The sequence below is a fragment of the Toxorhynchites rutilus genome, chromosome 3, assembly GCF_029784135.1.
Source record: "Toxorhynchites rutilus septentrionalis strain SRP chromosome 3, ASM2978413v1, whole genome shotgun sequence".
Lineage (NCBI taxonomy): Eukaryota > Metazoa > Arthropoda > Insecta > Diptera > Culicidae > Toxorhynchites > Toxorhynchites rutilus.
Genome location: NC_073746.1, coordinates 190,319,772 through 190,336,717, shown reverse-complemented (window position 1 = coordinate 190,336,717; position 16,946 = coordinate 190,319,772). Strand labels below are relative to the sequence as shown.

General features: G+C 39.3%; 1 protein-coding gene across 2 annotated transcripts in view; it reads right to left on the bottom strand.

Annotated features, from left to right (window-relative positions):
* The window catches only part of LOC129775062 (uncharacterized), a 103,256-nt gene extending 87,524 nt beyond the window's left edge, over window positions 1-15,732 (bottom strand). For both annotated transcript variants that reach the window (XM_055779267.1, XM_055779268.1), the window contains exon 1: window positions 15,584-15,732. In XM_055779267.1, the coding sequence (XP_055635242.1) occupies window positions 15,584-15,591 (8 nt within the window). In that variant the 5' untranslated portion in view covers window positions 15,592-15,732. The remainder of the gene's footprint in view (window positions 1-15,583) is intronic.
* Window positions 15,733-16,946: the final 1,214 nt, after the last annotated feature.

Here is a 16,946-nt window from a genome sequence, read left to right as displayed (position 1 = left end):
AATGTGAGAGTGAACATTGTCAACATATCCTTTTATCCCTTCCTTTTCCTGAAGAAAATATGTCACCCTTCTAAACTCGAGTAGACCGCGAGTAATCGGTTTTCTACACCATTAACATTAGAATTAAGGAAAAATGTTTATATACACTTATAACAATACAGTCAGGAGTTTGGCTCCTTTAAACTTATGTAACTGAGCCTGTAAAAATAAACGATTTAATAAAAAAAAGAGGGCGAAAGTATTTCAATTGCATCCAATACCGGTATATCTGAAGGATCCTAGAGTGCATTAAAATACAGTAAGAATGCTGAATAACATGAAGGTTGAAAAGGACAGATATCCTCCATTTCTTGCAATCTTCGTTTAACTAATCGAAGATCTAATTAATCGAAGATGGCGAAAGTACTGATTCAGGTTCTTGATTATGTCGAAGTCCAACTGCTGAGCTACGGAAGTAAAGATTTGTGGAAAATTTGTAAACTTATCGATTTGAGCTTTGGTCGTAGAGATTTTTGGTGCGCTGTATAATTATCAACGAACATGACCACCTTTGAGAAGGAATAGATATAAGTATGATACATTACCATAACACATAATTCCAGAAATAATACCTTTCAATTTCCATTGGAATTTTTCTTGTCAATTCACATGATTCATTCCTCAAAAAGCATTAAGTCCATCCAGACCTTGGTATTGCTCTCGTATATCATTGGTAATTACTTCTTATTGAAACATCGTGGGTTTTCACTCTTTCCATTGATCAGCAACGGTAGTTTATCGCTCCCGTCCATGTTCGTTGTGCTTTAAAGTTGGGAATTCCCAGTTTCTGGACAAATTCGCAAGCCATATTCCGAAAAATAGAACCTAAGAGAGGTAAATTATTCTCTCTTGCTTGATAAGACAAAAATCCATTGACCGCTCCAGCTTTTCGATCCCGACCAACCTTATATGCTATTGGTCTAGATTCAACTTCCCATTCCGATTCCATTTTTACTTTAGTTTGAATAGTGTTGATACCGTACTTTGTGTAATACTGAAATTTCAAGAGCATTTGAAATCAGAGGTAATCAAGAGCAATTGAAATCAGGGGTAATAATGCACAAAAACAAGTACGCGAAAATCAATCGAGTTAGGGAGGTGAAAATCCATGGAAAAATGAATCAAAACACATCGAGTAAGGGAGGCATCGAGTTAGGAAGGTATCGAGTTATGGAGAGACGAATGCTTGTAAAATCGAAGGTGCCATGAAATCCATGGAGTTAAGGAAAATATCGAGATACAGAACATCGAGTTAGGGAGAGTTGACTGTATTAAAAAAAATTAGCATTCAGCACTTCAGCCATATATTGCCATTCGAAAAAGTTCCAGACTCAGTCCGCTGCCCCATTGGATGCATAATCAAATCAGCTCCTTAAAGATGAAGGTGGAAGCTAGCCACAAAAGTCTGCCACAATGGCCCTCATTTCTTTAATTTCCCTCCCTCACTCCTCGTCCAAAAATCAGTAATTTTGCGAAACAGTGTGAAGAAAATGATCGTTTTCGCACACTTCCCATCAAGTAATATCAACCAAACTCTAATCGATTACTCGCAAGATATCAAATTTTCATCTGTTGTCGCACTGTATAGTGAAAAACGTCGGAACACTCGAGCTAATGCTCTGAAAGTTAAATTTTCAATTTTCGGCAATGGTTTTGTTTGTATTGGTGAAAGCATAATTATTTTTGACGTAGGACTACGTCTTACATTAAGGGTGCCAAATCAGAAAACAGGTCACGTTTTTATGAAATAAAGTTGATGTTAATAACTGTTTTTGCTGCGAGCGGGTTTTAACGATTTGCATACCAATCAAATCGGAAATTTTCTAAGATTTGTTTGATATGCTACACAACACAATCCCGTAGTCTGTATATGGTTTAAATTGATGAAAATTGGAAGCATTCCCATTTCTCCATACATTTGTTCTGTCCATTTGTGTGCTTCCCTAACAGAGCTGTCAATAACGAGCAACTTATGCAGCCGCTAGAATAGAAACAGTCGGAGATGAATGAATCGTTGGAGTTGAGGTCTCCGCAAATAAAGGAAAAGAAGAAGAACAAGAATAGAAACAATGAAGGGGGATAGCGAAAAGAGAATAATTTCGAAGTAAGTAAGCTGTCGCTTGCGTATAAGTATTGCATCTCCTCTGAAGAAAATTGTCAGAATCTTTCTGTGCCTGAAACAACGAAGGTCGCTTATTCTGCTCGTTTTGTGTTTTCTGTTTCCCCTCGAGCTGTGAACGCTAGCGAATATTTCACTTGAAGTTTATCGCTGCAATTGTGTGCATCTGTTAGACGCGTGTTTGATGCTTGTTGAATGGCGATGCACGGAAGATGCTTCTCGTTAAATACTCAGTGCAATGCGTGCATTGATATAAAGAAACAAAATAAGACATATGACCAATTAGTGTATTGTACTCGCAAAGGCATGAAAGAATCGTTGCTTCTCGAAATGCTTCTACAAAACCACGCAAGCCATTAAACTTTTTCAGGATACCCGGAACTTTTTACTAAAGAGTTATTTATGAACTATCGACGTATTCGCAAATAATATCCGAAATGATAAACCAACAAATTTAAAAAAAAAACAGTGTGAAGAAAATGATCGTTTTCGCACACTTCCCATCAAGTAATATCAACCAAACTCTAATCGATTACTCGCAAGATATCAAATTTTCATCTGTTGTCGCACTGTATAGTGAAAAACGTCGGAACACTCGAGCTAATGCTCTGAAAGTTAAATTTTCAATTTTCGGCAATGGTTTTGTTTGTATTGGTGAAAGCATAATTATTTTTGACGTAGGACTACGTCTTACATTAAGGGTGCCAAATCAGAAAACAGGTCACGTTTTTATGAAATAAAGTTGATGTTAATAACTGTTTTTGCTGCGAGCGGGTTTTAACGATTTGCATACCAATCAAATCGGAAATTTTCTAAGATTTGTTTGATATGCTACACAACACAATCCCGTAGTCTATATATGGTTTAAATTGATGAAAATTGGAAGCATTCCCATTTCCCCATACATTTGTTCTGTCCATTTGTGTGCTTCCCTAACAGAGCTGTCAATAACGAGCAACTTATGCAGCCGCTAGAATAGAAACAGTCGGAGATGAATGAATCGTTGGAGTTGAGGTCTCCGCAAATAAAGGAAAAGAAGAAGAACAAGAATAGAAACAATGAAGGGGGATAGCGAAAAGAGAATAATTTCGAAGTAAGTAAGCTGTCGCTTGCGTATAAGTATTGCATCTCCTCTGAAGAAAATTGTCAGAATCTTTCTGTGCCTGAAACAACGAAGGTCGCTTATTCTGCTCGTTTTGTGTTTTCTGTTTCCCCTCGAGCTGTGAACGCTAGCGAATATTTCACTTGAAGTTTATCGCTGCAATTGTGTGCATCTGTTAGACGCGTGTTTGATGCTTGTTGAATGGCGATGCACGGAAGATGCTTCTCGTTAAATACTCAGTGCAATGCGTGCATTGATATAAAGAAACAAAATAAGACATATGACCAATTAGTGTATTGTACTCGCAAAGGCATGAAAGAATCGTTGCTTCTCGAAATGCTTCTACAAAACCACGCAAGCCATTAAACTTTTTCAGGATACCCGGAACTTTTTACTAAAGAGTTATTTATGAACTATCGACGTATTCGCAAATAATATCCGAAATGATAAACCAACAAATTTAAAAAAAAAAATTGCGTAGTCCTACGTCCTAAGCGGTCGTGTCTCGGATACAACCCCTCGATTTTTTTCGACACTGATGCCAGACAACATCATCGAAACAGCTATAAAAACCACTCAATAAAATATTATTCCTGAGTCATAGCGTTTCATGTAATGAAAATTAATAGAATAAAATTGTGTTGATATCAATACAATTATTATTTTTACGTTTAATGGGTCTATAATGTAAGTTTTAGCAACTTTAACATTGGTTATGAAAATTGTATTGCAGAGCTCGAAACACTGACACGGCTGCCTATGCTTTCAAACGGAAAAGTATTACATTCAATCAAAATGCCTCGGCCAACGAAGAGAAGGGTTAAGGCTCTCCAACGTGAATATGTGAAAACATGTGCTTTGCTCTTCTCTCACAATTACTATTACCCCATTTTTACACTTGGTTTTATCTATACTACTACAATGGCCACCTTCACCTTAAAAGCAATCAATATTCGGTGCCCACGAAGGACAGTGGAAGTAGCGATATCGTCATCAGAAAGGAGGTCTCTCGCTGTATACTTCCAGGAAAAACTGAGCGAAATTCGAGTCTGAGCTTACCCAACAAAATCTCTGCCTTAGTACTTCGAATCCTTATCGAAGATCCCATTATTTACCGAGTTAGAGCCATTTTAGTGATGCTGTAACTAAGCTGGTACGGCCGTATTAATGAACTCCAGCCACGTTTTTCTCGAAACTAGCTTTTTCAAACTGGCGTACACGATATCTCAAGTTATACTGAACCGATTCATGTCGAATTCATATGAATACATCTTTCTATCGCATGAAAATCTAAAAAATGATATTTTTTAAATTCTACTGTTTTTAAAATATCGGGAAATCATTCGCTATCCAACTCTTGACGAGTAAAGTTCAGTGTCGGTATTGTGCGTTGCCACTTTTGCTATTGTGCTATTGGTACGAGTGAATCGTGTACGAGTGAAGGTCATTGCTGTCCGCTTTCGACCTGACCTTTTGTGAAGTGGAACGAAGGAACAAAGGAAGCAGCGCTCTTGTAGCGAGCCGGATTGCGGCTGTTGAACTGATTCGGCATAACGGGATCGCCATCGCGTGACTGTCGCAAACGGGATTCATCATCACGTGGCTGCGTAAGCTATTCTTGCGCTATTGTGTTGTCTCCGTAGCGCGTAGCCTCTGTCTCTCCCTGATTAGGGCAGTAGAGCGCATTATTGAAACAACTTATATATTAAGGTACACATATTTATTATTAATATTATTATTCAATTCATTTGTTCATTGTTTGATATTATTATCATAATTTTTTTGTTGCTATTTTTTTTAAGATTATTGTTAAAATCAAAAATAATTTAGAAATAAGACAGAAATTTTTTGTAAAATGGAGAATAGTGGAGGATCTCCAGAGATGGAGATCTCCGATAATGAATCTCATATAAGATCTGGGAAAAAACATAAACGAGTCCCTCATAAGGAAGATAATTCTTCTGGGGACGAATCCGCTCATCCTACCAAGCCCCCCTCTAAGAAAATTGCAAGCCTCCCTTCTCAACCCACTGTTACTTCCACTCCCCCTCTCCCATCATCGATTTCGCTTCCCCCTTCTGATGCTTCCGATCCAACCCAATCCTCGTCCTCGTCCTCATCCTCATCCTCGTCCTCGTCCTCGTCCTCGTCTTCCCCCTCTGTTGTCTCCGCTCCACGTGTCAGAGTTTATCCAGAAGATGCACCTGGAACTGGCCCTTGGGTTGTTTTCCTCCGGCCAAAACCGAAAGGAAAAAACCTTAACGTGATTCAGATCATGAAAGATCTGGCCAGATACACTTCTGTATCTGAAATTCGCAGGGTTAGACCGAACAAATTGCGAGTTGTCGTGAATGAACGGAAACACGCAAACGAGATTGTTGCTGATCAACATTTCACTCTCGAATATCGAACATTTATACCCTCCCATAACGTAGAAATTGAGGGGGTGATAACTGAAACGGGTCTGACGAGCGAACAAATAAAAGCAGAAGGAAAAGGCAAGTTCAAGAAGCTCCCCTCAATGGAAGTGAAAATCTTGGACTGTCGCCAACTCGGGAAACTTTCCCATGATGGGGACCAAACTAAATTTACGCCGTCCGACTCGTTTCGAGTCACCTTTGCTGGTGCCGCCCTCCCTGACTACGTTATGGTGGACAAATTGAGACTACCTGTGCGACTCTTCGTGCCAAAGCCCATGACTTGCAACAAATGCAAGTCAGTTGGTCACACTTCGGATTATTGTGCCAACAAGGAGCGCTGTGCCACTTGCGGAGAGCAACATGAGGGGAAATCCTGCAGTGCGACTGAGCATAAATGTCCATATTGCGGGGGATCCCCACACGAGCTCTCAGTTTGTGAAAATTACAAGAGTCGCTGGGAGAAACAGAAGCGCTCTTTGAAGGAACGCTCGAAACGCACTTTTGCGGATATTTTAAAGGGCGCTTCTCCACTGGCCCAACAACAACAACCAATCAACACACAAAATGTCTTCGCCACGTTGCCCGTTGACGAAATAGAAGCGGACACAGCTAACGGGGGCACACCGTTCATTTTCCAAGGGAATCCCCGGCGCAAAAATGTGACCACTCCCAAAGTTCAAGGACAAGCCCCTCCGGTGATAACCCCTGTTAGCATGCCTAAAAAATCGAGTGCAGCGGACAAGCAAAATCAGGTTCCTCCTGGTTTCCGTGGGAATAATTCACCTTCGAATGGCCCAGCACTCGAGGGGACATCAAAAACCCCAACTGTCCCTATTTTTCCGTCCAGTTCAACTTCCCAATCGGGATTTATAAAGTTGTCTGACCTTTTGGACCAAATCTTCAAGTGTTTTAATGTTTCCGACTCCATCAGAACCCTTGTCATCTCAATGCTTCCAGTATTAAGAACAATTTTGCAACAATTGATGCAAACATGGCCCCTCCTTGCAATGATTATCTCTCTTGATGTCTAATTCAAATAGAGAGGTCGGAGATATCACTGTTTTACAGTGGAATTGTCGTAGTCTTATCCCTAAATTGGATACATTCAAAATTTTAATTCATAACTACAATTGTGATGTTTTTGCTCTGTCCGAAACTTGGCTTTCTTCGCGAGATGATATCTCTTTCCACGATTTTAATTTTATACGCTTGGACCGTGATGATAGATACGGAGGGGTGCTTTTGGGGATCAATAAGTGCCACTCATTTTTTAGAATTGACCTTCCACCTATTGGAGGGATCGAAGCTGTTGCTTGTCATGCAAACATCAGAGGCAAAGACCTCTGTATTGTCAGCTTGTATTGGCCTCCGAGAGCTGCGGTTAGCCGCAAACAACTTGATGACATGTGCTCACTCCTTCCTGAGCCACGATTGATCTTGGGAGACTTCAACTCTCACGGAACTGCCTGGGGGGAACAGTACGACGACAATCGTTCATTGTTGATATATGACCTTTGTAACAGCTTCAATATGACCGTTTTGAACACTGGGGAAACAACACGTGTACCTAAACCTCCTGCTAACCCAAGTGCTCTTGACCTCTCGCTTTGCTCGAATTCACTATCGTTAGATTGCAAGTGGAATGTAATCCAGGACCCCAACGGTAGTGATCACTTGCCAATCAAAATTTCCATCACCATTGGGTCGAATTCTTCTGAATCTATAAACATGGCATATGACCTCACAAGACACATTGACTGGAAAAAATATGCGGACGCGATTGCTCTAGCCATCAATTCCAGAGATGGTTTACCTCCATTGGAGGAGTATAACTTCCTTTCTCGTTTGATCTATGACAGCGCGGTTCGCGCTCAAACGAAACCCATCCCAGGTTCCACCATTTCCCGAAGGCGTCCCAATCTATGGTGGGATAGCCAATGTTCCAAGCTTTATGTAGAAAAATCGAATGCATTTAAAGCTTTTCGGAAACGTGGAACCCCTGAAAATTTTCAAACGTATTTAGCCCTTGAAGATCAATTTAAAAACTTAATCAAAGGGAAAAAACGTGCTTATTGGCGAAATTTCGTGGGAGGTTTGTCACGAGAAACGTCAATGAAAAAATTATGGAAAGTGGCTCGAAACATGAGAAATCGCTCTTCAACGAATGAAAGCGAAGAATATTCACATCGATGGATTTTTAATTTTGCACGGAAGGTTTGTCCTGATTCCGCTCCTGTGCAAAAAATTGTTCGAGATATACCACAAGATAGGTGCGATCTTGATTCCGAGTTTTCGATGGTAGAATTCTCTCTTGCTCTGCCCTCATGTAACAATTCTGCTCCGGGATCGGATAGAATTAAGTTCAACTTGCTGAAAAACCTCCCTGATGTGGCGAAACATCGCTTGTTGAATTTATTCAATCGGTTTCTGGAGAATAATATTGTTCCAAATGATTGGAGACAAGTACGAGTTATAGCTATTCAAAAACCCGGAAAACCCGCGTCCGACTTCAATTCGTACCGCCCAATAGCAATGCTGTCTTGTATACGGAAATTGTTGGAGAAAATGATCTTGTTTCGCCTTGATCGATGGGTTGAAACGAATGGCCTACTCTCAGATACACAATATGGGTTCCGCAGGGGCAAGGGGACGAATGATTGTCTTGCGTTGCTTTCTTCAGAAACTCAAATGGCTTACGCCGAAAAAAAACAAATGGCTTCAGTATTCTTGGACATAAAGGGGGCCTTCGATTCTGTTTCAATAGAGGTTTTGTCGGACAAATTACACTCTCGGGGTCTGCCGCCTCTATTGAATAATATGTTATATAACTTGCTTTGTGAGAAACATTTGAACTTTTCTCACGGAGATTCGGCAGTAAGTCGGGTCTCTTACATGGGCCTCCCCCAGGGCTCATGTTTAAGCCCCCTTTTGTACAACTTCTATGTAAGCGACATCGACAATTGCCTTACACAAAATTGCAGCCTAAGACAACTTGCAGATGATGGAGTGGTGTCTGTCGTAGGATCAAACGAATCCGACCTGCAAGGACCCTTACAAGATACTTTGAACAATTTTTCAGCCTGGGCCATTGGTCTAGGGATCGAATTCTCCACGGAGAAAACAGAGATGATGGTTTTTTCTAGGAAGCATAGACCAGCAAAACCAAAGCTTCAACTTTTGGGTAAACCGATCACTCATGCTATGTCATTAAAGTATCTTGGGGTCTGGTTCGACTCCAAATGTACTTGGGGGGCCCATATTAGGTATCTGAGTAAAAAATGCCAACAAAGAATAAACTTTCTCCGTACAATTACCGGCACCTGGTGGGGAGTCCACCCAGAAGATCTTATAATGTTGTATCGAACAACTATTCTCTCAGTGATGGAGTATGGCAGTTTCTGTTTTCAATCAGCTGCCAAAACACACCTCATTAAACTCGAGCGAATTCAGTATCTTTGTCTCCGTATTGCGTTGGGATGTATGCCCTCAACGCATACCATGAGTTTCGAGGTTTTGGCAGGCCTACTCCCACTAAAAGATCGCTTCAATTTATTATCTCTTCGGTTCTTCATCCGGTGTAAGGTTATGAACCCATTGGTGATCGGAAATTTTGAGCAGCTGATCGAGCTAAATTTTCACTCCGGATTCATGAGTTCATATCATGAATTCATCTCCATGCAGGTTTATCCTTCTTCGTATATTCCCAACCGTGTTTGTTTCCCTGACTACATCAATTCCTCTGTGCATTTTGATCTGTCCATGAAGCAAGATATCCATGGATATTCAGATTACCAACGATCGAGGATCGCTCCAACGATCTTCGATGAAAAGTATGGGGGTATCAATTGTGATAATATGTACTTTACTGATGGGTCCACTATAAACGAGTCCACAGGATTTGGAGTGTTCAACGAATTTTTTAGCACCTCACACAGTCTTCAGAATCCTTGCTCAGTGTATATTGCTGAATTGGCAGCAATTCATTGGGCGCTGGACAGCGTCGCCTCACGACCTGTTGAACACTATTACATTGTAACGGATAGTCTTAGCTCTGTCGAAGCTATCCGTTCAGTGAGGCCGGAAAAGCACTCGCCGTACTTCCTTGAGAGAATACGAGAAATTTTGAGTGCTTTATCCAGACGCTGTTATGTCATTACCTTTGTCTGGGTCCCTTCACATTGCTCAATTCCGGGTAATGAGAGGGCTGACTCATTAGCAAAGGTAGGTGCAATTGAAGGCGATATTTATCAGCGTCAAATCGCCTTCAATGAATTTTATTCTTTAGTCCGCAAAAATACCATCGCTAACTGGCAACGCAAGTGGAATGAAGATGAATTGGGCCGGTGGTTTCACTCGATTATCCCTAAGGTTAGCCTCAAACCGTGGTTCAAAAGTCTGGACTTGAGTCGGGACTTTATTCGCACCTTCTCCCGACTCATGTCCAATCACTGTTCGTTAGATGCACTACTCTTCCGTTTCAATCTTGCCAGCAGCAATCTCTGCGTTTGTGGCCAAGGTTATCACGACATCGAGCACATTGTTTGGTCGTGCGAGGTGTATCTGGTCGCCAGATCGAATTTAAAAAACTCCCTCCGGGCCCGAGGAAGACAGCCCAATGTGCCGGTGAGAGATGTGTTGGCTCGGTTAGACCTTGATTACATGTCCCATATATATGTTTTCCTTAAAGCTATAGATCTTCGTGTGTGATTGCCCCTACATCCTTATACCCTCCTTTCCTTCCTTTGCGGGTAATTCGTCCCCTTGCTATAAATAGTAGAATAAGTTGAAATGTAAATACACTATAGATATACGAATAGATTTATAAATTGAGTGTTCATCAACATTGTTACAATTTCCTTATATCCCATCCTTCTCCTAAAAATATGTCACCCTCCTAAACTCGAGTACACCGCGAGTAATCGGTTTTCCACCTTACTAACCATAGATGTAAGAAAATTGTTTATATATATAGTTTTAAAATTATATTTAAGAATTCGGCTCCTTTAAACTTAAGTAACTGAGCCTGTAAAAATAAACGAATTAAAAAAAAAAAAAAAAAATATCGGGAAACGTAAGAAAAAAACGTTTTAAACCGCATTTTGTTTTTCAAACGACCGCCATTTTGTCAAAAAAGATGTTTTTGACTTTTCTGAGAATCGGCGATAGCGGCATCTTAACTGATTTAGAATATGTTCGATTTTTCTGTTTCAGGTAACCAGAAGGGCTGGAATCGTGTACGCCGTGGTATAACTTTCTTATGAGCCTCTCACGTCATCAGCTTGCAACTATTCTGCTTATGATTATTTTTTCTCCGTTAATTTTTTTTGTGAAAAGATAGATGAACAAATAATGATATAATGGGTCGTAAAAATATTCTTTGTTTTATTTTCACGGAGCTCGAAAAAATGTCCGAAATTCGTGTCTCTACACTAGAATACCCCCTTAACTTACTCATTAATGACTAATTTAACGCAAAAGCTTCTTTCTTCCAACTTTCCATGTGTTCTAAAAAGAGAAAGAGAATTTCGAACTCGTTGAATTAACTAGCTCAACATTTTTTATTGATGCAATGTTTCCAAAATGAAGCATACCATCATAAACTTGTTACGTAGAACAACCGTTTCCTCACAAATGTTTTCTAAAACGGTATTTACGGGGTATTTAAGTATAGAGTCACGAATTTCGTACGTTTTTCGAGCTACGTAACAATAAAACAAAGAATATGTTTACATAACTAGAAATAGTTACAAGCTGATGAAGTGAGGGGGTTGAATAAAAGTTGTGCCGTGGCGTACATAATTCCGCCCTTACTGGTTATCTGAAACAAAAAAAAACAAACAGATTCTAAATCAGTGAAGATACCGTTATCGCATGAACCTCGGACAAGTCAAGAACTTTTTTTTTACAAAAAGGCTGCCGTTGGAAAAACAAAATACGGTTTGAAACGTTTTTTCTCACTTTTCCTGATTGAAAAAAAGGAAAATGTAAAAAAATATTATTTTTAATGGTTCATGCGATACAGAGATGCATGCAGAGTGTATTCATATGAAATCGAGATAAATAAGTTCAGTAGAACTTGAGATATCGTGTACGCCAATTTGAAAAAAATGGTTTCGAGAAAAACGCGTTTGAAGTTCATTGTTATGGTCGTACCAGGTTGAATACCGCATCACTAAAATGGCTCTAACTCGGTGAATACAGTAAGTTACATTTAATGCGACATTTAGCTAATTGGACAGACCTATAAGGGTGGGTTTAGACTAGTGATATATTCGTGTGAAGAAATATCATGAGATTTATAGAAATCGCATCAACCGTTTACACTAGCGCGAACTTATATAATGAGTATATTCATACTTTCGGTGAATTTATTCACTTGAAGTAGAACTGCATCCAACTTTAGTGATTTCTCACCAGTGAGAAATTCACTAGCGTTTCATATGCCTGAATTTATTCTATACATTCTATACATATATACCTCGAAGAAGTGTATCATATATATTCTCACCCGTTTACTTCTATTTTCAGGTGGATAAGTCCATCTATAGCTATAGATCTCTCTAATGTAAACCCGCCATAATACGACACGTTTTATTGGGCATTTTTGTAAACATCGAGTTCGGGGCCAAAATTATGGCCTACATTGAAAGTCACCACCAGACGTAGACACTGTATCACTCTCATCACCAATGTCTAATTATAGGTCAAAATCGCCTCCAATGCGATGAGTGCCTCGGCATGTCGCATTAAATGTATATTACTTAAATAGGATTTTCGATAAATCATTTCTAGGGTATACGCCCAAAATCCGTCAAATATTGAAAAGTCAATAGTCAAAAGTTTCTCGAATAGTTTTGCAGCCATTTTTTATAGGATTCAATAACGGCAAGATCAAGGATTTATCAATGCTTCATAAACTTTAAAACCAGTGATTCGCATCCCAAACGACATGTCAAGATTTGTCTGCCGTAAAATTTTGACGAGTTTTGTGAAATCGCTCAATCTATTGGTGAACCATGTAAAATATGCAATCCGGAGCTACCCAAATTCAAGAGTTTTTCTTCTCCAACTGGACTGCAGCTCACGTAGTATGACCAATTCACGTTGGTATCGTCCAAATATATAATTCCCAGGCCTTCTTTAAAAGCTACAAATTGATCTCTGATGCTGGAGAAAGTCAAATCCCATCTGCAGTTTCTTTGTTGTCTTGTTCAAAGACTCGTCGAAGCCAACTTACAAAGTTTAATCGAGCTCAGATTTACAATTCGGGGCAAAGCCAAACATCATAGAGCTCATTTTATCACGCCCTAGCATTTGGCGTCTTCGAAATTTTCTAATTACAGCAATAATCAAAATTCTAGTTGGTGGAATTTAATTTTTTTCCCGATTGGTAACGAAATTCCCTGATATTTCCTGATTTTCTCTGACATTGTTTGAATTCTCTGATATTCCCTGATTTTCAAGAATTTTCAAGATAGTCGACACCCTGCTTTTCGTCATACCATGGATACAATTTAGCCTTGTTAAGCCTTGAACTACTGTTCAACAGAGTAGTATTTGGTTTCGACATACATTATTCAAGAAATGTGGTTCGGCAACATTTTATTGTACAAATTAAGACTTTTCATTAATATCATTAGGGCAAAATTTAAATAAATAAAACCGTCGTTCAGCCCAGCCCCGCCTCGCAGCTGCTGCCGCTCATGCGGGCGCTACACGATTCGTCCAACGTTTCACTCGATTGTTGGGCTCAAACATTTGACTCGATGAATCGACAAATGTTGTGACGAATGTGCTGCTACACGGTGAAGTGAATGTTCGATTCAATGCAATCGAGCCAAACATTCGGCGAGTATTTGGATCTAATGTTTATTGTTTTTATTTACCATCAAAAACGTTAGGAAACTGAATGACGATGCGAGTATAGAAATTGTTGCCGTAGCAATTGTACTGATATCGGGCTGTAAATTAAAAATGCTTGAAATCAACATTATTAAACTGCAATATTTTGCTGAATATTCTGAATTTTATGAACCAATTTCATAGTTCCTTCATCTAAAACTTGTAAACAAACCAATCTGTCAAAGATAGATTCGGACGAATCGTGTAGCGGTGTATCGAAAGTCATCGAGTGTCGGATCAACGATTGACAAAAATTCTTTGACTCGTGCCACTCGCGTTGGAACGCAATCCACAACGAACGGATTACCTTCCAACGCGAATATTCGACGCTCGACATTGGAGGTTCGTAGCACTGGCTTCAGCTGAATCAAGGGTACTCCAACAACGGTGCTTTGTCATAAGCCGAAGGCCCTTGAATGCCCCCGGGTTCGACAACACCTTTAACATTGAGCGTACTTGAGCTTGTTGGTTTTCGTAGCGAAAATTTCTAACCGATGCTTAGCTTAACATGTCGACTAGGATTGGGCGATCTTAAAAAAAGATCTATCTTGACGAACCGATTTTCTAAACGGCGTAGGGATCGATTCACTTATTTAATCGGTACCAAAGAATCGATCTTTGAAAAATCGAATGCCTAATGTCGACCCATCAGCTTGCCCTATGCCCTCACCAAGCTGTTCAATAAATGTATTCAAACTCGAATTCAGATAAATATGGTGTCTTCCCCGAGGAACACCTTGGGTTTCGGATAGGTCTATCATCCATCAATTCACTAGAGTTATTCTCATAATTCAATTGAACAATTCGGTATCCAAGACGTCCGGATTGTTCCTAGGCTGGTTTCGACTGACAACGTAAGAATTCGTTCGACAAATCCACTAAAGAATGGTCCAAAGAACCATTTGGTCCAAGATCTCACATTATACAGTCAACTGATTTTCAGATTTAACGTTGATAAAACCGAGATGAATTGTAACATCTTACTTCGGTCCTTAGAACGTAACAAATACACGTACCATTCGATCTGGATAAACATGTGATTCACAGTGAGCATTGGGTGATAGGATTGCCATCAATTCTTGAAAATAATGAAGTATTCAAATGGATGGAGAAAGAAGTAGTTGAATTGCAAAATGTTTTTATAGCTTGCTTACTGGATTATGTTGTCTGAAACAGGGGTATAAAAGGAACAGTTGGTTTTTCAAAGTGGGTCTATGATTTCGTCGTATGCGGGCACTTACGAAGCTTCGTGGTACATAAGTACTCAGCAGAGCACCATTTGAAAACCCCCGGGCAAAACATAGAAAAGTTAAACTCACTTTTGATTATTAAACAAAAAAAAATGAGAATGAGACACTAAATATATTATCATTACTTATTTATATTTGATTCAAAAGCGGTGAAAATGAGCAATCTAAACGGCACTTAACTATAGCACCTCTTCTACTATGATAGAATATTGAAGAAAAATTATAAAACGGCATCTGAATTACGGATTGTCTCACACAAATTGATGTTCAAATACACTAGACCTAGAATTTATACTCAACTATAAATTATTGTTGAGTAAACGATTATTCAACAGTCATTTATAGTTGTGACAGGACGTGTGCATTTTAAACAATGCAACCTTGATTGTCGCCATATGAACATCTTATTCAATGAATGATAAAAATCATTCATCTCTTGTGTATGTACGCGCCCTGAAAATGGAAAGTTCACATATCCTCTGATTCCAGCGTAAATATTAATTAAACACAAAGCTCGAATCAAAAGTTCCTCTCATTATGACAATTTTGGAAAAATAAGAATTTTCGTGCGAACAACATCCATTTTACAAAATGTCATCTCGAGAAAGTATAATTCCTATCCATTATCGTGTAAATTTTTGAAAACACCTACAATGCCGTCTTTTCAGTGTAGCATCAGTATCATTTTACAGAACTTTTCAGTCGAAATCGTAATCAATAAATTGAGCAATACATACAGAACAAAACTTACTTCGACATTTTTTATGAAACAAGTATCTTATATGATTTATAAAGAACAAGTGCTTGTACTACTCATTGATTCCAAGTAACACTATTACATTTTCTATCTTTTTGTATCACAATATAAACGATTTGTTTTTTTCCTTCTGGGTTTTTTTTCAAAACAAATAGCTGTCAATGCCGATTGCAGTCAGAGATGCCAGATGGGAAGAGTTTCATTATTTTATTCATTATTATTTTTTCAAAATGATGGCATAAGATTAGGGGATAGTGGACTATTTCGTCAAAAGCAACATTTTCTCATTTTATTTTTGTTACCAACATGCTTTTACAAGAGTACCCAAATGATATATTTATTTCGGTTCCGGGAATAAATCGCCGTAGAAAACAACTGCAGCAGAAACAATCGCGCATATTCCAAAACGAAAATCAACCGGGCAAACGTATGCTGTCCGACGCTCGCTAAAGCTAGGTCAGACCTTACTCAAGGATCGTAACTAACCGGGCAATTAGTGGAACACGGCGCTTCGACGGTCTACTCGAATCGCGACATGTGTTAAATGTACACAGGCGACTTGGGCCGCCTCGATTACTTAAGGTGTGTCTACTACATTTTTGTGTGTGGATGTTTCTGTTGCAGTTGTTTTCTGGAGCGATTTATTCCAGTCATGATTTATTTCAAACTGGATAAAGTTGTGCTTAATGTTTATGAACAACTTCTTCATACTAGTATGCGAAAAGTACGAATCAAAAGATGAAAACTAGAAGTGGGTTATATCCTAGGTAGTGCGGACCAAGATGCTGAACTATAGGTGTTTCGTTCTTGACACTTTCAGGACATGACGTGAGACGAGTAGCGAGACGTAACTTTCAGAATTATTTACTTTTTGTTTGGGTGTGCGGTTATGATTTCAATGTCAACTCGCTAAGGAAAATCATTGAAGGAAAAAATAAGCAAATATATATATTCGTGGAATATAGTGCACAACCTCCTTTTGCTCTAGCCAATTACCGTTACAAGCTCTTTCCGGATCTCCTTCCAGGTATATGCACAGCATTCTCCTCCTTCCTGAGCGAAATCAGTGGAGCCATAATCAGCGTTATTGTTTGTCACCATCGCCGTAAGCTGATAGTACTATTTTCCCCGCCGATGGGAGCCAAACAGAAGTACATTTTACAATAAACAATAAAGCGCGAGCAGCTATTTTGCCAACGAATGCATTTGTCACCAAAAGATACGACTTGTTTTGTAAACAAATTTGTTTTTTCACGAGCAATGGCCGAACAGCAATTTTGACATTGCGGTCCACCTATAATACAACGCCTTGGTGCGGACTGAATCAGAACGGCTGTCAAAAAGATCCAATTGAATG